This window comes from Euprymna scolopes, chromosome 18 (assembly GCF_053919585.1).
Source record: "Euprymna scolopes isolate OS-2025 chromosome 18, ASM5391958v1, whole genome shotgun sequence".
Taxonomy (NCBI): Eukaryota; Metazoa; Mollusca; class Cephalopoda; order Sepiida; family Sepiolidae; genus Euprymna; species Euprymna scolopes.
This window is the reverse complement of record NC_136499.1, coordinates 18,069,508-18,095,804: the sequence shown is the minus strand read 5'-3', so window position 1 is coordinate 18,095,804 and position 26,297 is coordinate 18,069,508. Positions and strand designations below refer to the sequence as shown.

Here is a 26,297-nt window from a genome sequence, read left to right as displayed (position 1 = left end):
GATGCAATCTTTTAACCTTTCTAACAATAGTATTATGTGTTAAGTCTTTTCATATGTCAACAAATAAATACACTTTTTTCTGTCATATTCTATTCTATTTATATATTACTTTTTTATAATCTTGAATCTAGTTAGCATTTTGTCTGCTTTAATTTTTTGCAGATGATAAAAGTTATAGAATACAGATGTGATTTAGTCAACTACAGCTATGGTGAAGCAGCTCATTGGGTCAATGGAGGGTAAGATGACCTTTTTTTACATTTTGATACTGAAAATAAAACTACCAACTTCTTTTTTCTAATGGTAATAAAGATTTTTATGAACAATAGACATGAAACATTCCTTCTCGTTACATAATTCATAATTCATCGTAGACAAATAAAAACAAAATTAAGATATATTTTTGAAAAAGCATTTTTTTTAAACAAGTAAATATTATTTGTATCCAAAGATGAATGTACTTAAAGCAACTGCTCAGAGGCTTTAGAGTCAGTCAGAGTCTGGGGAAGTTTGTTCACTCAATCTTAGAGATGGGTCGATACATGACGAAAAATTCACAATATAAAAATCTTTATCAGCCAATTTTGCTGACTCTGACTCTACAGCCCCAGAACAGTCGTTTTAATACATTTGTCTTTGAGTGTAAGTCATTCTCATATGTATAGAAAATAGTTTTTTAAGAGAATTTTTTAGATTTTCTTTATGTAAAGAACAAATTCACAAAGTCTTGCTAAACGTGTCCGCCTGTTTTAAAAATCAAAATATTGTAGATATTATAAAGTTTATATAAATTAAGAATTGAATAATGAAATGACCAAAATAAAAACAAACTTTTTTTCTTTTTCTTTTTTTTTTCTTTTTTACCTTCAGTCGCTGTTGTGTTTTTAAATTAGTGACGCTAAGGATTTCCAACTGGCGACCCACAAAGTTAAGAATCAAATAACAAAATAACCAAAATAAAAACAAACTTTGTTTTGTTGTTTTTTACCCTCAGTCGCTGTTTTTGTTGTAAATTATTATGAGTGAAGATTAGTTGTGATGTTGATCTTTTAAAATTTGAGGAATTAGTCAAGTGTTTGAATTACAGACTCTAGCCTTATTTCTATCATCTATCAGTAAAAAACAATTAAATTCTTTGAATTTTGTTCATTAACAACAAACGGATCAAGTAAAGATTAGATACCTCATAGCAGAAGATGAATACTGGCGAACATTTCAAGTGACATTGGTTGTTCGACCTTGACATTGGCGTTGGTTGTTTGTAAACACATTAAATAGCGGACATGGTCAAATGTTCGCGAGCAAGATTATTTTTTATATATATATTTACAAAACTTTAAGATTTAAAAGAAAAAATATATATTTCCAAAACATTTTCTTTAATATTAAATATTTACAAAACTTTTAAGGATTAAACAATGGCAATGTCAAGGTCAAACAACCGGTGTCATTTAAAATGTTCGCCAATATATGTCTTCTGCTACGAGGTATCTAATCTTTACTTGATCCCAACAAACAATTAAAAAACAAGTCTTGAATTCATTGAATTTGTAAAAACATGATTGATCAATTTTAAATTAAAACGCTATATATTTTTTGCATGTAAAGTCATTTTGTCAGATTTTCAAAGACCCAAATAGCATTTAAGTTGACAAGTCAGACTTTATTTCTGAATAATTAATTTTCACTTGTGATTGTTTTATCCTGTTATCTATAGTGTTTAGTTAAATGAAAAAATACTGCCTAAATACACACAATTCAAATTATATATAAAATATTAATTCATTAAAACTGTATTTTTTACTATTAACTTCTCTTTCATAAATTAATGTCAGTTTTAAATTATTCAAAAATAAAAAAAAAATTAAAATAGAATTTAGAACACTGTTGTGAAGGTGACAATGTATTTTTTGAAATATTTTGTTTGTTATAAATTATTAATAATTAGTGATGGGACAATTTCGATATTTTTCCCGATTCCGATACAATTGTCGATTCCATTTGAAATTTCTGATTCCGATTCTTTATACATCTCTAATTATTTAACTTTAAAATTGTTATTTTTGCCGATTACCATAAAAACACATTTTAAATGTGCATATATATATATTCTCTACACTTTGTGGACTTAACCTTTCGACGGCGGCTATTATAATTACTACTACTACTGCCATCATTCCCATCACCACCATAAGAACAACACTTTTGTCTTTGGCTATTCATTTTTTCCACCTGCAACAGATATTCGCAATTCACCTTTTTTTCTATTATGAAGCGTTTTCACTTTTTATAATTTCCCAACTGGGATCATTTTGTCTCAAACAAGCAAACACTTAACACTCCTCTCCTCTTCTTACTCTCTTTTTTTTATGCACTTTCTCCTCTTCATACTAAAGTATAACAGAAGCTCTATTGGGAGAGATGGGGTACATATGCATCATTGTTGTATAGATGTGGTTGGTGGAGATGCAACCTTGTGCAGATGTTGATGTTAACGTGTTGCCATAAACAATTTGTGCTTGTGATACAAATTGTCAGCTTCCTCCAGTCAGTTTTACAAACTTTCAACTCCTTTCAGACTGCCTAATGCCGAAGCATGTTGCATGGGATAAATTGAACATCAATACATTTGAGAGGAGAGCTTTCTCAAGGATGTTGGTGCATAATTAAATACTATTAATCCATGGAAGGATTTTGTGCTTTACACAGGCGATTCCATAGTCCTTGAAAGTATCCATTACACCAGTCACACCCAACATATAATAGCTGTAGCTGTATATTTTATCAAATTATTACAAAATGTTGATTTTTAAACTCTGATATTTTGTTTCCTTCTATTTTCTTTACAGTCGTGTCTGTGATATATTAAGCGAAGTAGTGAACAAATATGGCGTGATTTTTGTCTCCAGTGCTGGTAATAATGGACCTGCCCTGTCAACGTTAGGGGTACCAGGTGGGACCACTACACCTATCATAGGTAGGTAGCATTGGATTCTGGTGCAAGGGTTTCCTTTTGTTTTCTTTTTTTTTTTTTACTTAGATACTCTTGATTCAATAAAATATTTTTCTTTGTTTTATAGTGTGCATTTCTGTCTGTAGGGTTTAAGTCAGTCAAACGTATCCAACTAAAAAGAAAATACTATCAGCTGTTTCATTTTTCTTCTTTCTAGACTGCTTCTTGTGTTTATCCATGTACTTAGATGGATAACGAATACCAAGTGTTGTATATAAAACATAGTCCAAGTAGTCTTGCAAATACAACCAACATAACAAACAGTCCTCAAATATTCATTGTGATCAGTACTGACAAGATACTTGCAGTCAATTACAGATCAGATTCAGACAGAAATATTCAATATAATAAAATCAGACACGTACTTGATTTGTTAAAAATGGTTTATGGCTTTGTTGCTTGGCAAAAATTAAATTTATCCTTTTTGAAAAATTCACTGAAAAGAAGAAGAAAAATTGGATAATTTTCAACAATAAAAAATATCCAGTTGCAGACAGAAACATTTAAACAAAAAAATATGTAAAAAAAAAAATGAAGACTTTTTGATTTCAAGAATTTATACTGTCGACTGCTTTTGGTTTCTACTAAACTGCTTGTCTATTGTACTCCCATATTAAGATAAATGACTATTCGGGGATACCAGATGTTCTATAACTGTTAACTTTAGAAGTACCAGGTGGAACAACTGCACTTATCAGAGGTAGATATTAATGGATTCTATTGGGATGAGTATTAAATACTTTTGATTCAATAAACTTTTTTAGTGTGCATTTTTGTCTTTGATAAAGGGCACAACTGTAGAGTCTGAGTTGGTAAAAATTATCCAACTCAAACTCGTAAAAGTGATATGTGATGAGAAATATCACAAACAAAAAAAATTGACAATGTTTCATTAAGTGATAATTATTATTTTTTTAATATTAATCAGCTAATGAGACAAAGATTATGATCGTTTTTGTTGGTTTATAATGTATCAGATTTCTTTTTTTAATTTGATTCTTTATATTTGGTAGAATAAAATGACAAACGTCAATTCACATAGCTTTGAAAGAGACATTTTTAAAATGAAAGTTCTATAAGTATTAGAATATATAAATGCCTAAAAGTCTGGGGAATAGAAGACAGTATATTATTGGCTGTCTTTTTCGATTCTTCTCAGATTCTTATGTTGTTACTTTGTTCTTATATAGATGACCGTTTGGAAATATCAGTTGTTCTATGGAAAAAATCTGTCCTGGTAACCTTTCAAACCAAGGACCAGCTACCAATTTGCAAATCTAACCCTAACCCTCCTCGACTACTCGCTGTAATTAGTACTGATCAGATATTTGCCATCAATGACAGATCTAATTCCAAATTCATTACATTATTCTGGAGTTTGGGTTTAGGGTTTGAACTAGAGGCTCAGCAGCTATGATAAAATATCTAAAAATTTCAACCTCCAGAAGAATGTACCTCACAACTGAATTTTATCTCTATGCATTTGGATGAAAACGTTCTGTTCAAAGTTCTGTGCCGATTTATGACTTCAACAAGATACAATAAAAATGGTGAGAGGTTACATCGGCCAAAATGTTGTGCGAAAAATGCAATAGTCCGATTATTCCAAATAATATAAATTATCAATCCTTAGCTAAAAAAATTTAATCAAAAACAAACTATGATAATGATGCTTTTCAACAGCTTTTTTTAAAATTTTTTTTCTAACGTGTTTTTCCACCCTTGCAGGTGTTGGTGCTTGTGTCTGCCCTTCTATGATGGTGGCAGAATATTCACTACGAGAAAAACTTCCTGTTATGCAGTACCCCTGGTCTTCAAGAGGACCTGCGTAAGTTGGACTTTCTTTAATTCTCTTCAATTAGGTATACCTCTATTTCTTTCTTTCTTTTTTTTTTTATATTTCTATTAAAATGACCCCCCCTCCTCCCCAAAAAAATAAAAAAACATCTATGTATGCTATACAAATCAACATAGCTAAATGTGTGGATTTTTTTTTAATCCTCTCTTAAAAGGAATCAGTATACCTCCTTGACATCAATTAGACAATGATTTTGTTAGTCTAGCTAAGGTAATTCTGTTCAGTTACAGGAAGTCCATCCTCCTACGGTTTACCTTTTTGGAGAAGTTTATTCATAATTTCCCATGGTGCCCTTACTGAAAAATGTGAACAAGGCAGCTGGGGCAGGCATTTTTTGTATGCCAGAACATGGTAATCGTAGTGCACTAGTTTTTCAAAACCACACCTAACCTTATGCCTGTATACTATTTAATTTATAAATTTAATGGGTTTATATCTACTTTCCTTTTTCACTCAATTAGCTTGTTTAGTTCTCTCTCATTATACAATTTTAATAAATGTAAATATCAGCAGATTGCACAGCATACATTTTGTTTTGCATAAATCTCTTTGGGAAATAGTCACATGGTTTAATATTTGGAGAGCAAGGAAGGCAAGGCATATTCAGAAAACCGTGTTCTCACATCAACCATTTTGAAAGTTTTATTTTTTCTTGTTTTTTTTTTTTACTCAAAAAGTTGAAGAATTACAAAGACAAGAGTGGTACCATTAAAACAAGCAGCTTTCGATACTCCAGAATTTATTTTTCTATATGACCACCACCATTCTCAATGCACTTTAGCCAGCAATGAACGATGGCTGTGCATGGGCGTCTGGAGCATGCTTTGTTATATGAGGATCATTCCAAAAGCCAAAATCTCCTATTGTTTTTTTTTACTCAAAAAGTTGAAGAGCTATGAAGACGAAAGTAGTACCATTAAAACAAGTGACCTTTTGTGTTCCAGAATTTATTTTTCTACATAGTCATCACAATACTTAATAGATTTTTACCAGGAATTCAATGATGCATCTCTGCTTGTGATACATGTCCATGACAACGGTTGTTTTCTAAGAGTCTCATACAGTCAATATCTGAAATAGAGATGACACTTTCAGGTAATGAATGCATGAGTTCAGTCATCATAACAATGCAATTTGTAATCCCTCCTGATTGATTTGGGTGGAATGCCCCTCGTAAATATTATCAAAAAGTTAAATATTTGACAAAAATTTATAGGCAATCAAAATTGGCACATTTCACTTATCAGCCTGTATTATGTACTGTCAAAAATGAAGAAAATTTTTAGATTTTCAAACAAATCAATCATTAAACAAATAAACTTTTTATATCATAAAATATATTTGCATTCAAACTTTGAGTTATGTCTATAGATATAGGTTAATGCTACTTTGCATTGTTATCACAATTTTCTCATTTATATACGTTTCCGTGTCTTCATGTTGCTTGTTGCTTAGGAAAGTATATTAACTAAAGAAATTTCTGGGTCTCAGCACTTTAATTATTTACTGCTTGTGGTTATTTGGCCAACATAAAGGAAAACCCCAGAAAGTTTATGTAACCCATCTTTTGTGGACTTGCCACCCAAATTCATGGAAGAGCTGTAATTGCCAATGCAGACTTTATGTTAATGTTAAGCTCAAGAAAGAATGTTTATATATATATATATATATATATATATATATATATATATATATATATATATACTTGTTTATTGTTATATAAACATGCTCACATCCCGCTGCTACAAATAGCCACTTGTTTCAATCAAACAACAGATATCATCAGGCAGCGACTTGACTATTCAAAAGTTCAATGAATAACCTTTGATTATTTATTGAACTTTTGAATAGTCAAGTCGCTGCCTGATGATATCTGTTGTTTGATTGAAACAAGTGGCTATTTGTAGCAGCGGGATGTGAGCATGTTTATATAACAATAAACAAGTATTATCAGCTCTTTTTATTGAGCACTATTTAACAACCTCGTTGAATTCATTAGTCCATTACTTTTGAATATAAAAAAAACCCGAGTATATATATATATATATATATATATATAATGTGTGAATAAAAAATCAATATGAAAAATATATAAATGTTCATATCTTTTCTGTATTTATTTCCCGTGTTGACGTATAGGAATACAAAAAGTATTTTGAAAGAAACAAGAATGTTTCTTTCAAAAGCACAAAATTTTTGACTGATCCTTCGGTCTTCCTCAGTATGAATGATGGAAATGTGAGTGTAGCGCAGGCAGGGTTAGGAGCAGCCAATAAGGTTAAGATCTATTTGAATATGACCCTTCCAACGTTTTTGACTTGGAATAGTCAGCAACTTGTGTGGCCTCTATTCAAAACCAAGTCTTTCATAAAACTTTGAATTGGATACTCACGCATCCCACGAACACCATTGTGTATGTGAACATGCATATACACCCGCACACTACCACATATGCTTCCACACGTACCCATACACACAGGATACGCACACACACACGTTTATAGATATCTGTACATATACACCTGGAGATTGATAAGCAGAAGTAGGCGATAAGCTAAATAGAATCTTCTCACCAAAAGCTTGGAGTTATAAATTTATTATGGTTTTAGGTGCGAGACGGAGTGAAAGGACACGCTATTTGTCTGGATTGTCTACACATGCATATATATATATATAACGTGATGTTATTAGAATGTAATTTTACAGAACTAAAAAAAAAAAGGGATGGTTGTCCACACTTATGGTGAACGTTTTATTGCTAAATGGCTTATAGGGGGAAAACTAAGAAAGAACTTTGGTTGTTAGACGTCAATGTCATCAAAAGTCAAAAAAATAAAATGATCTCAAAAAATAAGCAGGCAAAATAAAGAGCATGTCCCAAAAAGACAACGAAAAAATAAAACTACATTAAAAAGAAATTGCTTTAAGTATGGGAGTGATTGTATAAAAATATTATTACAGAAATGCTAAAGATGACAAAGAAAGGAAATGTGTATAACTAGATTTGTTACTTTCTTGTGCCAGGAATTTTTACTATCGCTTTATCTTCTGACCACATCTGTATTCCGACACTTGCTCTTTCATTGTATTTGATAGACAATGATTTGTATGTGTCAAAGACAATGTCCAGCCTGGTGCTCAAATGATGCTTTACTGATGACCATAGCGAAGATGTGGTTAGCCTTCTCTTATACTCTGTACTCTGAAAATAACCTTTCTAAACAAACGTGCTTGTCAGGAACAACTTCTGAACATGGTTCCCTTTTAATTTCGAGAACCCTTTTCAAATTTGCTGTGAAGGCATTTCTGTAATATCTGTGGTACACAATTTGTGAAACTTCATATTCTGAAACAATTTTTGCTGCTGCAAGTACTGGTTGATAGTTTCTCACTTTTGCTGCCTCCATGACTGAAAAGAGTTTAGAAGAATCAGTTTGCTGTCATGGTGTTTGCTTTTGAATGAGTTTGGTAGATTCACTGGTCAACACAATATTTTTGGCAGGTAAAGTAAGACTGGTTTCTGGGGTTTTCAAGGGCGCTGAATCCGAATCTGACATTAGTTTTTTCAAATTGGCTCTAGTTTTTGAGATATCACAGGGGGGTCGTTTGTCTGAAATCACCCATTCGCGACCATAGCTAAACGTACAAAAAACGGCTAAATAGTGCATAAATGTCAGATATTGATTTTAATGATAATCTTAAACCACAAAGACAGTGTAAAATCTCAATATAACAAGTTAGATATAACATCATTTCATTTATCCTATAACTGAACACTTTTCATAGATTTCGAGGATATACAAAAAATTTGCTAAAAATTTGCTGAATTTTAATTCTCCAAGTGAAAAAAAACATTTACATAATCAGTTATATATCATAAATTGATGCAAAGCATTATACACTAGATGCTTAGTTACAATGAACACACAAAACAATATTTTATTCACAAAACTAAAATTGACGTTTATACGATTTTCGCTTGTGAGCAACTTTTGGGCAGTCTCTCAAAAGGTTCCAGCAGTAGTCTGCCATCATGTGCTCATCCCATTTGCCTTGATACCTCTCTTCCATTGTTTTGATGTCTTGATGGAATCTCTCTCCCTGCTCCTCACTGTAATCACCAAGATTACCAGGAAATCTGTCGAGGTGGCTAAACAAGAAATGAACTTTAATGCTCATATTTGCCCCTAGTTTTTCGTATGCAGTAAGCATCTTACGGACCAATTGCTTGTAATTGTCAGCTTTGTGATTTCCCAAAAAGTTTGTCACTACATCTGTGAAGGACACCCAAGCATTTAACTCAACTGTGTTCATATGATTAGTGAAGTCAGAATCCCTCATGAGCGTTCGAATCTGAGGTCCATCGAAGATGCCACCTTTAGCTTTTTCGATGGAAAGACCTGGAAATTGCCTGCATATGTACTTGAAGCAATCCCCATCCTTGTTCAACGCCTTAACAAACTGCTTCATGAGCCCTAGTTTTATGTGCAATGGAGGGAAGATGATTCTATCCCTGGGTACCAAAGGCTCATTGATGACGTTGGCTGTGCCGACTTCGAGACTTTCTCGTTCTGACCAGTTCTTCCTTCTCCAGTGCTGGATTCTTGCTCTGCTATCCCACAAACAAAGAAAGCAGGGATACTTTGTGTACCCACTTTGCTGACCAAGCAGAAAATTCACCATTTTCAAGTCCACACAAATCAGCCATTTATGAGTGTTGTAATTCAGCTTTTCAAGAACAAATTTGATAGCATCATACTCTTCTTTCATCTTGGTAGAATGGCCAATTGATACAGGAGCAAACTTATTGCCATTGTGCAAAAGTACAATTTTTAGACTTGCTTTCGAGCTATCTATGAAGAGACGCCAATCTGCTGTGTCATATGATGAGATCCCCATGCAGTTAAGAAGTGCAGAAACGTCATTACAAAAGACCAGGTCGTCTTCTTTAGAAAAGAAACGAAGCAAGCTGCCTTCCCTTGTCCTATAGTATGTTACTTTTGTGCCAGAATCAAGAATGTTTTTCTCTTGGAATCGTGATGCAAGAACTTCAGACTGCTCCTTCGACAAACAAAGGTCTCGCACTAGGTCATTAAGTTCAGATTGATTGGAAAGCTGAGGGGCATTTGAGGGTTCTTCATAGTCACTACAGCTATCATCACTTGATATTGAAAGATCAGCTGGAATCTCTTCGATTTCATTGATTTCAGGCAAACTGGTGAAAACAGGCACAGGTAGATCCTCAGAGTGCGCAACAGGACGGATAGCAGAATCCAGGCTCGGATACTGCCAATTTGCTTTCTTGTGCTTGTTAAACCCCGTCATGTCATTGAGACAGAAGTAGCAGTCATCAAAATGATTGTTGGGCTCTCTCCACACCATTGATACAGCAAACTTCTACTTCAGCTTACCATTGGTCCAACCGCGGAGACTTTCTACACAGGTTTTGCACACCATATGTGGGGCCCAAGACTTGTCTTGGTCACCAAATATCATATCGAAGTATGCTTTGTACGCCCTCTTGACAAAGTCTGTAATATTCCTCTTTTGTTGGGCCATCATATACTGTCCACAGATGTAACAAAAGACATCCGGTTCATATCTGCAACATCTTCTAGAAGAACTCATTTTCTCTCTGGAACTCATTTTCAACTGTGGAATTAAAAAGAAAATTCTTAATTACTGTTTAATTTATACTGCAACTATATTTATGGAACATGTTATTAAGTAATTACACTATATAATTATATAAAGATTCTCCCTATATAAATAATTATATAAAAATTCTCCCTGAATACTTCAATATATGCATAATCATTATAATGATTCAATAATATCAGAAAATTATTATTTACTGCTTCTATATTGAAGTATTTCAGGGAGAATTTTAGCAGTTTAGGCTTATTTGGGGATATCAGTATCTTCTAAACTAGAGCCAATCTGGCAAAACCAATGTTATATTCGTAATCAGCGACCTTCAAAACCCCAGAAAACACTCCTAGATGATCTGCCAAAGAAAAAAAATAAAAATTTGTTGACCAGTGTTATGCACTTTTGTGCTGGTGCACTTGAGCTAAACACATCCTCCGACATTCTGCTGATGATCAATGCAGTAAATCATGTTTTTTGATGATCACACTTGCAAACAAAACATGTCAGCACACTTACCTTGCAAGAAATGGTTTATTTCACAAGTATGTTTATTTTTATAATAAACTAGCAGGGCTACCTGGCTTTGCTTGGGACTGTATAAAACAAAGAGAAATGAAGTTGCGTTTAAACATACCTGTTATTCTTAAGATATTGAGGAATTTTTGATGACTACGTATCATTTGTTATCCCAAGCAAAAGAATATTTTACTTACCCTAGGACGGGTATTAGGCAATACCTATATGAAATAATTGTACCTTCCCTAGGACAAGTAATATACAACAAATATATGAAATTAGTTTACCTATCCTAGGATAAGTAATGTAAATACATATATGCAATAATTTTACCTACTCTACACTATAATTTTAAGTGAAATGATGTCATTTTTGGAAGATGATTCAGCAAGTTTGCCAAATTAATAAATACATTGTTAAAATTAGTGATTACGTAACCCTTGCTTCACTATAAATTTCAAAATTACTGTGGTTCTTTCTGTCCCCACCACTGACACCATGATTTTAAAAGAAATGATGTCATTTCTGGAAGATGACTCAGCAGGTTTTCTAAATTAATACATAAATGCATTGACACAATTAGTGATTAGGCAACCCTAGCTTCACCATATAATTCAACATTATTATGTCTCTCCTCCTACCCAATCACCAAAACAATGATTTTAGAGGAATGATGTCCTTTGCGGATGATGATTCAGCAGCTTTTCCAAATTAATGCATAAATACATTGTCACGATTAGTGATCAAGCAACCCTACTTCAACATAAATTTTAATGATGCTGTGTTTCTTTCCCTCCTCACCACCAACACCATATTACATGTGATAATTTTGCATTAGCCCCCAAAATTTTAGTTTGGAATGTGCACCATAAAAGCGTCATTAAAACGGGCAAATAGCTAGACAGTAGTTAATGTTAACATAATTTAAAAAATTTTTTTTTTGCAATCTGTTGGTAATGAGCTATTTAGAAGTGTACATGAGAATTATTCCTTACTTTGTATATCGACCAATCTGCTAGACTTATAAGCTAATTGGCGTATGAAGGTTTTTGTTTGAAAGCTAAAATGGTTGATGAAATAAGGGAAAATTGATTTTATTGTATTATATAGATATATAAGTGAGAATTAGTGTGAATGCTTCTGTCTGGTTTACTTGACCTAAGTATATTTTCATACTTCTATCAAACTCTACTTCTGCATAAAGCATTGTTGAAGTAAATACTGAAAATATGTGTAATATATTACTTCATAATATTACTAGTAGGCCGCCCGGCGTTGCCCGGTCGTAAAATATGCATAAATATTATATTTCAATTACATCTTGCTGCCCAAATCCCAACCTAGTACCCCAGTAGTTGTTGCCCCTGATAGTAGCCCCCTACACCAAAATGGCAATGTGCCTTGTTTGGGGTGAAAATGTAATAAAAAAAAAAATAAATAAAAAAAATACAGAAACTGAGACATGCATGTAAGTATTATGTTTTTTTCTAAACAGTTCATCTTGGAAGTAAAAAAAAAAAAAAAATGCTCGAATTGAGATTGAAACCAAAACCTAAAGACAGTGAGTAAAGTACAATAACCATTAGACCAGCATGACACAATCTTTAAAAAGTGTTTTCAAACCTATTTATTCTTAATATACATAATCTGCATTTGAACTATTCATGCATGCACGTTTGTGAAACAGTAAACAGATACAAATCCGATGATTCTCGCGCACTAATCTTTCAATTTTGACTCTTTAACAACCTTTTCAACATTTCTGAATATCCTATATACCAAATTTCCAGTCTGTAAATCAAAAATTCGTTAAGTGTATAGGTTGACAAGTGTCCGCACGCACACCGATACATATTTTCGATTCGACTTGATAAATATTAAGGGATCAGACCAGCTTTTTTTTTTTTCTTTTTCTTTTTTTTTTTTCTGGTGAAATGACTATTAGCAGAAATTATGGACATAAATACATAGAGGCTATTGTTACAGTAAAGAGTATTTTTTATTTTTCTTCTTGATGAAGTAATCTTTAAAAGTTGTGCTCATGTATATAGATGTATTAGAATACCTATGACCTGTTGCATCATGACCATTCCTAGAATTATTCATTCCATTTCGATTTCATTTAAAAATTCATAAACTGTGAGTTATTTGTTAAAATATTCTTAAAAATATGTCTGTTTATTTAGAATTTTTATCCAATCATAACTCAATCCCAGAATTATCTTATATATTTATAATGTCACAATTTAACCGTGCATGGAGTATTGTTGCCACATCTGGGCTGGTACATCTACCACTAGTCTCTCAGATCTTGCACTATCGCCCAACCTCCAAACCCTGTCCCATCACTGCAATGTTGTATCCCTCTGCCTGTTTTACAAGTACTTTAATGGAATGTGTTCTGATGAACTTGTAGCATTCGTGCCCCCTCGCATACATACTCCTGATTAACGGGACAAGCAGCCAAATTCCACCTTCTCACTGTTGAGGCCCATAAGTGCCAGAAAACCTTCTACTCCAACAGTTTCTTCCCTTGAACTGCATTCCCTTTCTGTTACTTGCTTTCCTGTGCCAACCTGCAGAAAATTAAATGTAATATGAATAGACATCTTTCTACTCAACTCCCCACAACCCCCTGATGGACATGATCCCAAATAGTAGCCCTTTATATGAAAGTGGCAATATGCCTTGTTTTCGGTGGAAAAGATTTTTTTTAAACATATATTTTTTCATGTATTATTTTTATGTCCTTACAGTATATAAGGAAACAGGATTTTATCATGTATTATTTTTATGTCCTTACAGTATATAAGAAAACAGGATTTTATCATGTATTATTTTTATGTCCTTACAGTATATAAGAAAACAGGATTTTATCATGTATTATTTTTATGTCCTTACAGTATATAAGAAAACAGGATTTTATCATGTATTATTTTTATGTCCTTACAGTATATAAGAAAACAGGATTTTATCATGTATTATTTTTATGTCCTTACAGTATATAAGGAAACAGGATTTTATCATGTATTATTTTTATGTCCTTACAGTATATAAGGAAAAAAGCCTTAAGGAAACAAATGTTGATTACATTAGCTTTAGTTTAATAATAAATAATTTCTTGTTTCTCCTTAATCATGTGTTTTTTTTTTGTTTGTTTTTAGCCCAGATGGGTTTATGGGTGTTTGTATCAGTGCTCCGGGTGGTGCAATAGCCTCTGTCCCTAATTGGACACTTAAAGGATGTCAGTTGATGAATGGTACAAGCATGAGTTCCCCAAATGCTTGTGGATGTATTGGTAAGTATACTTGTCTTTTAATTGTTGGAGGGAGGGGATGTATCTAACACTCTTTCTCCTACGCTTCTCTCCCAATCCAGTTAACATAGGTAAGAAATCCAATGAGAAAGGTTGCAGGTTTTATGTAACTGAGAAGTGTGATTGTATGAACATGGCCTTGTACGTTCACTGCACCATCCGTGATTGACCTGCTTGTTGTGCTGGTCCAACGTTGTCTAATTCAGCCATGCAACAATGGAATTTTCTCTCCAAAACCACAAACCAAGTTTATAAATAAATGATATTTTGGGGGATGTTACAAGTCATACTCGTCTCCCCATGCTTGAATGGTATGCTTGCAAATCTTCACATGACTAAACCGAAACGCATAAGTCCTATTACACAGTCCTCTGAATGAGAGCTTCAAATGACTTAACCTACCTGCAGAGGCACACTGGCCAAACCAACTGCCAGTCTCAAACGCCCAACTCCTACTCCAGAGGAAAGGAAGTTTTGAACTGCCTCCCTTTCCCATCGCCTGGAATCTTTTCACCTATGATTGATTCTGGGCTTTGTTAGTGTGATCATACAGGGTGGAATGATAAAATTGTCGGCATAAAAAAAGATGACATGATTCTATTTTTGTTTGATGAAACCGGTTTTCTTTTTTGTTGTAGACCATCTACTACTTGACCAGTTATGTACAAATCCCAAGAACCTTCTATCAAGTCTGAAAGTGACACAATGTTCAATGAGTGAGATCAGAAATGCACCGCTGTACAACTCCTGCTCTCTACCGATCCATGCTATGACAACAGGACTATTGCCAACACCCTCAAAATGCAAATCCAGACAGTTCAACACTTGAGGACACAGCTCAATGAAGTATCCGGCGACAGTTATGGTCTTTGGTGTGGTTTCAAGTGAAGGCCACATCATGCCACCTCACATCTTCGAAGTCGGTTTAAAAGTCAACACCAAAGTGCTGAAGAATGTGGTGATCCCGTGGTGCAATCAGGTTGCCCCTAGCAGATACTGGGTGTGGCAGCAGGACTCGGCGCTGGCCTGCAAGAGACCCAGGGTTGGCTTCAGAAGGAGTGCTACGACTTTGTACCCTTGTCTCACTGCCCCCCTTCTCCTTCCCCGACCTGAATCTGCTGGACTACTTCGTTTGGTCATACGTCAAGAACATCACCAACATGACCTCTCATAACACCAAAACCAGCCTGATCATCGCTATTCACCAAGCTCCTACCGGCGCTTGTGGAAAAGGCATGCTCCCAGTTCTGGACTCGTATCAAGGTGATGATTGAGGCTGAAGGCAGCTACATTGAATAGATGTCAACTCTACTACATAATCAAGTTACATCAATTGATTTTTTTCAATAAAAGTTTTAAAATAAAGCTGCAGTTTTCTTTAGGGCGACACTTTTCTCATTCCACTCTGTAATTCAACCACTTGAGACATTCACCAAAGATAACATTTAGACAATCTCTATTCAAGGGGTTTCACAAAGACTGATCCCAGTATGACATTCCCATTCAACAAGGTACTTTTTTTTTTTTTAAACAAAGAAATATCTTCTGAGTGATCAAACTCTGGTCAGAAATATTTTCAGTCCTATGTGGTCCCCTCTCGTTCCCTGGCCAAGCCTTTATCATCTGCAAATCTTCCATTTGTATGCACCAGCAAAACGTGCACAGTGCATGTTCACAATTGATAGGGTCGGCTTTTTGTTTTGTCTTTATGTGAAATCATTTATTTTTGCCTTTTGACTATTGTCCACATCAAAGTTGATATTTCTATTCTTTTTTGCTTATGTACTCTCCTGCCTTTTTGTATGTTTCATATTCATATGCTGTATTTAAATGTGTATGGTTTGTAATAGTTCTTGTTTACTCGGGTCGGATCAACTGATCTGTACTCCATTTCGAATCATGATAGTTCATGTACAGCAGTCTTGACCAAGGCTGCATGAGATGGTTAATCAACCAAGATTCCATTCTTGAAGACTGACCACCACTGTCAAAGATCAACCACTTGTGGACCTGAGAGTTCAGCCAAGTTCTCTCCCGTGGTTGTCTACTAATTTCCTCAGCTGCCCATCATTAGACTTGCACCATTCAAGTAGAGAGGATTATATTATGAATTTCCTTTCTTGACAATAAGCTGCATGCCTGAGTCATTGGAGGCATTATTGCAAGGAGACAGATGACAGAGACTTCAGTTTGACACAGTGGTGAACAGGAGTTATGACATTATCGGCTTGCTGGAAATGCAAAAACTTCCAACTTCTACCATCAGTCAGTAATAATAACTTATTTGCCTCTTCACAAGGGCATGATTTTAGACAAGGTTGGGATGAATGTGTTGTATGACCAGAGGACTTGGTAGCACTTTATGGCCTGTGAAAGTTGCCTGTGAAAGCATTACTTCAGCATAACTTTTTATGAGTGAGTACATCTTGAGTAACAATGAATTTGCTTCTCCTCCACGCGTGGAGGTTTTTGGATACTATCTGCAAGGGTGGCATCCTAGGACTATGGTTGTAACGTTCCAGGTAGTGGCAGTAATTTATGTGAAAGAGAAATGAGCACAGTTTAAATTAAGTTCCAAGGTTTAGCTCACTTTAAACAAGTACAGATGTTAAATATTTTGCTATACGTCTAAATCGAAAAATTGGTCAAAGTGATGTAGACAATTGCTACTGATAACTCCTTTGTTGTTCAGAAGAAAAAGTTGAAAACTAATAAAATTATAATAAAAAACTTAATGGAAAATTTGGCTTCACTTTTCAAGTGTATTTAAAAAAAAATTTTTTTATCTCATACATAATTTATTGTTTTCAGCTTTGTTGTTGTCTGGTATGAAAGCTAATAATGTAAACTACAGTCCATTTAGTGTGAGGCGAGCTTTAATGAACACAGCCCAGCATATAGAAGGATGTGAACCTTTTGGAATGGGTACTGGTATGTTGCAGGTAAGTTAACTCGGATGGAATTCAAAGTGTACGTATGCCATCAAAAATGATGACATACTTTTTTATTGCTCATCTTAATTGAATAATTCTATAGCATGCTTATGTGCATGCATGTTTTTTTAACTGCTATTCTTAAACAAAGTTTTATGAACGTAAAGAAAAAGATTTAATTAAAAGGAAAATTCTGTTAACAAATTAACATTCATTTGTGTTATGGAATTGAACTCTTCACTTTCATACAAATACATGTTGGTAGTTGCAGGTTATTTCGTCTCTCGCCCTATGCACATTTATCTATTAAATATTATGTAAAAAAAAAATAAAAGTTGTCTTTAACATTGCTGCTGTTGTGTACCATTCTTTTCGCAACTACCATATCTTGAGACAAAAAAAGAATCGTGTAGGATACAAGTAATCTTTTGACATTTAATTGCCATAAAACCAAATTCAATAATAAACTATATGGATATCTATGTATCATTATTTTTTCCCCTCAGGTTGAAAAGGCATACGAATTCCTTACAAATTTTTCCAGATTGAAGGAATGTAACGTTCAGTTTTTAGTGACCATCCCAGGTGGCCACAGGGGTATATATATACGAGATGTTTCCAAACTTGACAAGATTAACGAGGTCTCTGTGTCGGTGGAATTAGCTTATTTAGAAAATAAAACTGGTAAGTACTTCCTGAAGAATATCTTTTAGATGAGATTTTTACTTCAGATCAAGTGACATAAAACTGGAATATTCTTACTTTAGTCATGACTTATGACTATTTTGTTGACAAAAACAAAAGGATTTCTATAAATGGAAAAGCCTTTCAAGTATTCTTGTTAAATTAACAATCCTTGTCATTGTTACTTCTGCTTTTTGTTTAGCGGAAGTCATGCCGGTGTAGACCAAGGAAAAGTCCCTTCTCATGTTTATGTAATTCATGCTTAATTTTGAAATTCTGCATAAAAAAAATAGTTTATTTTCGTTTTAAATGCTTCTTTTTCAGAATGGATTTATTTTTTATAAAATGCGTTATAATCAAAATATATTTTAGTCTTTGAAAAACACTTAAACTGGCATAAAAAAAGAATTCTGGAATTTTGTATTCAATAGATTATTTGTAATATAAAATAAACATCTAAAATATTTCACATCAAAAGTATTTTATTTTAGCAAGCAAAACAAAAAAGACCAATTAACATTGAATTTTTATTTATAAGGAAACTGGAAACTCTTGCATAAACATTAATCAGAAGAGTCTTTTTCTCGGTATACACTGGCATGACTTTCACTAAACAGTAAGAAGAAATCAAAATGACATAAGTTTATTTGTTTTTAACCAGTATTTGATATGGTGTCACTTGGAAATACTGTCATACAAAATGTTAGGATATACAGAATGTTAAACATGATGGTTGTTTCAACTTTATGAGATCAAGATTTTATTTCTTTAATTTTGTTTACAATTTTGGTAAATTCTATTTTTACTGTGTGTGTGGTTTTTTTTTCTTGTGAAGAGGGGGGGTCTATATCATTTCATGAGAAAATTGCAATAAAACATGCTTTTGACGTTTCTGAATTTTTGAGATGAGGATTGGTTATTCATATTATTTAGAGTCCTCGGACTACTGTTCTCATCTTGAGTGTGATTTGGTCCCATGGAACAATGGTTAGAGTACTTGTAAAAATCAATAGTAAAAACTAATATTCTTCTGAAGGTTGAAGGTTCAATCCTCAGTGTGTGCGACCAAAAAAATACAATTGTGAATTACTTAGGACCACTATCTAGTCATAGCTGACAGACCAAGAGCATGCTACCCCCGTGAAGTAAATGAGAGTTCCGCTCGAAATTCCATCAAAATTCCTGAGTTCGATAAGATACACCTGAAGAAGGTCAAAGGTTACATTGACCAAAACATTGTGAAAATCACACTGAAGATGAGAACAATAGTCTGATGAATCCAAATAATACGAAAATATGCTTTGAAACAAAATTCAAAGTTTAGTACATTTATAGAAATCACAGATATTTTCAAACAAAAATTAATGTTTTAATCTTAATATCTCTCCACTTCCAACTTTTATAGCAATCCTATTTGTTTTTCCTTCCTTTTCTACTTTAGCTATACCCCCACTCCCTTCATCTGGTTTGTTACAGTTTTTTTTAGATAAATTAGTTGATGGTCTCCGTTTTACATTTCTTTTTTTTTTCTTTTTAAATGTAAAAACTTTTGTTCTTAATTTTGTTCAGCTTTTAAAAGTAAAAATGATAAATGCTTGTAAAATAAACATCTTAGAAAATAATTTAAATTTGTATTGCTCTTTTATTAAAATGTCTCACAACAAAATCACTGCGATGTTTTCATTAAGTTTTTTTTTTTTAATTTTAAACAGGAAAATCAATTTTATTGTTTATTTATAAACTAGCAGCGATACCAAACATTGCCTGGGACAGAAGTTTAACATCTATCCCTTTTCCCCTTTTCACCCCCTCTTCTTTGTCATGCCCATTTCTCTCTCTCTCTCTCTCTCTCTCTCTCTCTCTCTCTCTCTCTCTCTCTCTATCTCTCTCTCTCTATCTCTCTCTCTCTCAACACATAACTCTAATTGGCATAAGAGAAATGACTTTTTGGAAAAAAAAATCAGTTATTTCTCTTTCTATAATAACATTAAAAGATATGTAAATGTCCTTATGACATTGAATGATATAAATAGCCATTTGACCCCCAAATTATTAATTTTCATTTTTTTTAAATATTATACAGGATATTATATCCGGGGTTACACCATTTAAAAAAAAAATTTTATTGACTTTGTGGGTGTTTGTTGTATAATTTTCAAGTTTTAGAGGACATTTTGGTTCAAATGTTGATTATGCAAATTGTTCCTCTCAAAAACTTTTGTTTGTTTCTGCATCTGAATTTAACATCATTTCTACACTTTTTGAGTGTATTTTGTATTTTGATATTTATTTTTTTGATTGAATTTCCCTGATTGATTTTGTTTGTTTCATTTCATTGCAGTGCAAGAAGATAAGATTGGATTTAACATGCAGTTATGTATGACCTGTGATGCTTCTTGGGTCGATATTCCATCACATCTTGAGTTGATGAACACGTCTCGATCCTTTGGGGTGCAAATTGATCCTCGTGGATTACACCATGGCGCACACTATACAGAGGCAAGTTTTGTTGTGCATGTTTTGTAACTTTTTATCTGTTTTACTTTCCAGATTGGAGTAAAATAATAAGTTTCCTTTGCAAAAAACAAGTGAATAAGTTAATTTTGTTTTTGTTAATTTTATTTTCACTCTATATATTCATAATACAATGTGTTTATGACATGACAACATACTATAAGATATAAATAATTAACATAACTAAATATTATCATTTATATAATTAGCAATGGAAACTTTTAAACCTCAAATTTCCTATAACAGATGGATATTTATAAAATATCAATTAACATAAAATATGGTTTTTAAAGTATGAAAATCCATAATTAAATACAAGTATTTGAAAGTAAAAAAATTGCAGAGCAAAACATTCCCTATTTTTTTTCTTTAAAAATCTAGATAAAGAGTATTTCAAACAAAGCTATGCAATTTACAATGTTTATGGAAAATTCTCTGAATATTAGTAGAAACAACAGCATCGCTTTCTAAAAAAAAAAAAAAAAAAAAAAAACCTACCAGATTTCAGAATTAGAAACAAAATTGCTTTTAGATGGAAATAATTACCTAAGTCTTGTGTCATAGAAAAACAAAGTTATTAAGTTAAAATGATTTTTTTTTTACAGAGAAAAGTGAGAAATGTTTTATGCTTTAGTCTGGTTGATAAAACATTTAATTAAAAATAATGTCCTAAAAAATTTTTTTTCAGAATTTGTAATTTAAAATAGTGTCTCTTTAATAGTGTAAATTGTATACATTTCTGGTGCTAATTGACTAATCCTAACCCTAACGAGGTGAATAGTGAATTGATGGCGACCATTAGACCAACAAGTCAAACTAGCTGGAACAAACAAATAGATCAGACAATTCTGAAGCATATCGCATGCCATAATAATATTCATAGGAAAGACTGAGACGAGTAACATCACATCTGTGTTAGAGAGAGTGTGCAAAGAGGAATGGGTGAAGCCAATCAAATTGCAGATACGTTTCTGCACATTATTAAGAAACTTCAAATGGGGTAGATATCCACCAGCTCAAGTTGGCAAAAGTACTCCATACATGGTCTGATAGTAGAATTTTGAGTAGAAGCTTCATCATGACTCAAGCAATTGTATATTTGATGTCTATTTATATGGAGATGAGTATGAAAAGGAAAGAAATGAGCTTTATTTGGATCCTTCTACATGTTGAGCAGTTCTGGGTCAGCAAATATTCAACACAGTTTTTATTCATCTATTCACTTCCTACAATTTTGAAGGAAACAATTCTTCAAAATTGTATGAGGTGAATAGATGGGTAAAAACTATGTTGAATATTTTTTATGATTATTTTATTGCATTCCATAACCACAAAATAATCCAACTGGTTTCTCTTCAGTGGACAAGATACTTGTCAGCTTCTTGTCTCAATAACTATTTCAAAATTCTCTCTCTTCTATCACATAGTCTTGCCCAACCAATCAGATACTTTTATATCTCTTAGTCACCTTCCCCTTTATTAACTAATCTTTTTTTCAAAATAATTATCTTTACTTTTCAGGTAAAAGCCTTTGATGTGAGTTGTCTTGAGAAAGGTCCAGTATTTAGAATACCTATAACTGTAATTATACCAATCAAGTAAGTTTCAATTTTAGATTTCCATTTTCACATTCTCTTATTGTTGTTGTACATTAGATGCATTTTGTAGCAACAGAAAGATTTACTAATTTTATTCAATTAAGAGAAATGTAGTTTGCTTGAAGCATTGCTGGTAAACAGGTATGTGGATACTTATGAAGGTTGGTAGCAATGCAGAAAACCTAGAATAGTGAAAGTAAGTATGAACAAATATAAACAATAAAAGACAATATTTGGGTTAGAAATCTTCAAAAAATATATTTTTCGAAAGATCTTTCACATATCAAATTGGTAAATATGGAACTTACTGCTAAATAATAAAAAAAATATTCATAACTTTTTTTTGTATTGTAAGTGAACCTCCATCTGCTCAAAATGTCCAGCTGTTAGCGAATGAAGAATTTAAGATAACTCATCCTCTGAAGATGGAACTGCAGACTGAAAAATAGTAAAAGTGCAGCAAATGCTATAAATGTAATATACTTTACTTCTATTCATATTTATGTCAGTTAAAATTACTGCTAGTTAATATTTTTTATTATTTTATTAAAAAGAAAAATTTTATAGGTAGGTATCTTCAAATAGTTTTACTTATGTATTGTTTTTTAGATCAATGTGTGAACGGGCTCTTGTTCCAGGTCACTAACTATGACCTTTCAGGGTTGCTGGTAACAGAACCCTCACACACGCGCCGTGATCGTCCTTTGTAGGAAATCCTTTGCGAGTTCTCTCGGCGCTGCGGGATCTGGTCGGTCGGTTCAGCGTTAATTTTACCTTCAGGTTGATATGCCGTATCACATTGGAAGTGAAAAGATTTTCATGTACACAAAAGAAAGACAAACTCAGATTTCTCTATTCTAGGAGTTAATTCAACTCCAATTTACAAACTATAATGTAAACTTATATACAAATGTCCAATGTTAATTTCTTACATGATACACTATGAATCTTGCTCTCTCTGTTCTGCAGTGGTAATGGTCGAGGAAGGGGGGGGTGCGACGACATCTCTTCAATTAGTGTTAAATTCTCTCGAGATCCAGCTCAACTCTGTGATTTTGGCCCAGGCATTCGCTCATATAGTTGGGTGATAGGTAGAGTAGGTTATTCCCTAAACCCAATCACCACATCATTCTGGGGAACTCCCAATCCAATGCGTGTGTGCTGGTGAATCTGTGACTGCTCGCAGGTTTCAGTTCTCACAAACAAAGAGGTCAACCCCTTGACATCTCAGAACTGAAATCATATTTGTGATGATTTCAAAATGCCATCGAATTTGTCACTTTTCCCCAACAATAAAAAGTATGTATGTTTTACAAAACCCAATAAATTCATAACTTAACTCTTCTCTTCACCCAGGTTACCTACCACTGCCCAGGCACACAATAATGAGAGGAGGTAAGGTGGGATGCAGCTACTCAAACTTAGGATAGTGGTAGGGTTAAGGAAAACTTTTTAAGAGGCTTACCACTCAAACCTTGGGTTCATACATATTTTATCTCCAATAGTATAAATATTTTTTGGTTAACTGATCTCAAAAGTTAGAATGGACTGGAAATAGGAAATCATTTTACATGAAATTTCAAGTGTGGGATTTGGAAATTCATCTCGATTTCATCTTATTTTTTTTGCCATTGGACATTCACATCTATGATTCTTGTATTATCATTTAATGGGGAGTTTGTTGTCTATCCTCCCAGTAATTACCTCCTCTTTTTTAAAGGGTAGGGATAATCCTCCCAAGTATTATATCTAGATTTGGGGCAGTGTAGTATCTGTTCTATTTCTATGATACCATACTTGCAGGCATTACCGTTTCTTTTTCACAAGAGATTCTCACAGATATTACATTCTCTATTTTAGAAGCAGTATTGTAGTATCTGTTGTCATGATACCATCCTTCCAGACATTACGTCCTTCTTTTGGGGGAAGGGGATCCCCACAGACTTTACTTCTTCCATTAACCATTTATTTATTTTTTTTTTTTTTTTTTTTATTCATTGTATATTCTTCCCAGATTACCTTTTCCTTTTTATGGGGAGGGTGGGGGTAATGTTGTATCTCATTCTGTTGTTAATTCCTTACAGTGATGCTTGCTGGAGGAGTTTATTGAATAACACAGACATACAAAATCTTTGCAAGTTCATTTCATTCAGCCTCTTACCAATCTCCTAGGTGATTAATCACAGAATAAATCTCTTAGAACCTTCAATTAACATTCCTCTTTGTTGGCATTGACTATAGAGGTCCAGAGTGTGTTCATAATCCACTACTGCCTGACAACAACTGCTACCGATGTTTAACTATTTCAGGTGTCTATTTTTTTTGGTCAAAAGAATATTCTTATTCTACACATTAAATGATATTTCTATTGGAATTAATCTTTAATTTAAAACAAGCAAAGCCAATCATTCCAATTATTTTTGTATGATTTCATTTTATCAAAACTTAACTTTTATTTTCCAGAGTAACTGACACAGTTCACCATTCAGTATCTTTTGAGAATGTCCAATTTAAACCTGGACAAATTAAAAGACATTTCATCCATGTACCTGAAGGAGCCACATTTGGAGGTACGGGCTCTTTTTTTCCCCCCTCTTTTTTCTCTTTTTTCCCTCTTTTTTCTTTTTTTTCCCATCAACTAATGCATTTCTGTTACTCTTACATGTTGGCATCAATAAGTTTGCAAATTACAGTATTTCTCTTTGGGGTAAAATTGCAAACCAAATATTGAGTCAAAGCTCATATGTTTCTAGATAATTATCAAATTATAAAACGGTTAAATTTCACTCAAATAAAAAGAAATATTTATTTGCTTTTTATAAAATTTCAAAGCTTAAAATTTAATATCTTATATGGGTAATAAATTATATTTTTTTAACTAAGAAATACACAAATTAAAATTTTGATTTCTGAGAAAAGTTAATTAACTAATCTTGTTTTTAAAGAAAATGATTTTTGTTTTCTACTTCCTTTTTGCAAAACTTATGTTCTGCAAAACTAAAAACAAAAACAACCACCGTTTTTCCTTTTCTCTTTCATCCTTTTCCTTCTCCTCTTTCTCTTTCTATCTCCTCCACTTCTAGACTGGTTTTTTAACTTAAAATGTGCCAAACATTAATAGTTTAACCATTTTCCCTCTCCCATTGCCAAACTCGGTTATGTTCCGTGGGGCAGGAAACAAGAACGACAAAATCTACAACAAAAAAGAGCTTGATGCATAAAAAATCTTTTCCAAAATAACTGGATTTGGCATTAAATAACCTGAAAAGGATTGATATGCCTTTAAAACAAAAAAAAGCCAAGTTAAAAAATGGATCTGTTAAAATTAGTAAATCTAATGATTGATTGATATACAATATATATTTTTTTTTTTCTAATTTTATTCAAATGTGCATTTCTGCTTTAATTTCACCCAATTCTCTCATTAGGAACAGCTTCCACATGATGTACTGAATTGATATTTCAATCACTAACCATTTTTCCTAAGTATTAAAATTTTCCCTTTTTACTTTTCAATAACAAATCCAGGTAAATCATCTCTACAAGACTTTTGTCATGGTCATTTAAATTTTTTAGGATTTCTATTTCTGATAAACTTTTTGATTTTTCTTGTTTACAGTTCTGAAAATAGAATCTCGCGATAGTGAAAAAAGTTGCCGCTTCCTTTTACACACCCTCCAATTATCGCCACAGAGTCAATACAGGAAACATGAATTTGATAAGTTGGTTACATTATCAGATCAAGGCAAATTTGTTCAAACCTTTCCAGTTTTGGTAAGTTTATATCTATATTGCAGACAACACCTAAATAACTCTTTATAAATATCATAAAAACATAAAATAAAACAATATTTATTTGTCTATAGCTTACCATGGTAACACATTAAGGCATACCTTTGCCTTAAAAAGTGCTAATATGGATAAAAATTAAAAAAAAAACATTTTTGTTTATTCCAAATACTTTATCTATTGTATCACAGGTCCTTGCACAAAGACCTGTGGTACAGTGAATAAAATAAGTTACTCTTTTGGAGGTTCAACACTCAAAAATACAATTGCAAATTACTTAGGATTTCTACCCTATCATGGCTGACAGAACAAGAGCATGCTATCCTGAGTATGCTACCCCCTGTGGATCAAATAAAGGGTTCTGTTCAAAATTCTGTGCAAATTCTCAAGTTTGACAGAAAGATTCATTTGAAGAATGGGTAGA

General features: G+C 33.0%; 1 protein-coding gene across 2 annotated transcripts in view; it reads left to right on the top strand.

Moving 5' to 3' along the window:
• LOC145297510 (tripeptidyl-peptidase 2-like) overlaps positions 1-26,297 on the top strand; it is a 191,048-nt gene that overhangs the window by 108,875 nt on the left and 55,876 nt on the right. For both annotated transcript variants that reach the window (XM_080143409.1, XM_080143410.1), the window contains exons 8-17: positions 163-239; positions 2,850-2,977; positions 4,742-4,841; positions 14,204-14,337; positions 17,167-17,297; positions 17,795-17,972; positions 20,314-20,471; positions 22,008-22,084; positions 24,548-24,654; positions 25,704-25,858. In XM_080143409.1, coding sequence (XP_079999535.1) covers positions 163-239; positions 2,850-2,977; positions 4,742-4,841; positions 14,204-14,337; positions 17,167-17,297; positions 17,795-17,972; positions 20,314-20,471; positions 22,008-22,084; positions 24,548-24,654; positions 25,704-25,858 — 1,245 coding nt within the window. The remainder of the gene's footprint in view (positions 1-162; positions 240-2,849; positions 2,978-4,741; positions 4,842-14,203; positions 14,338-17,166; positions 17,298-17,794; positions 17,973-20,313; positions 20,472-22,007; positions 22,085-24,547; positions 24,655-25,703; positions 25,859-26,297) is intronic.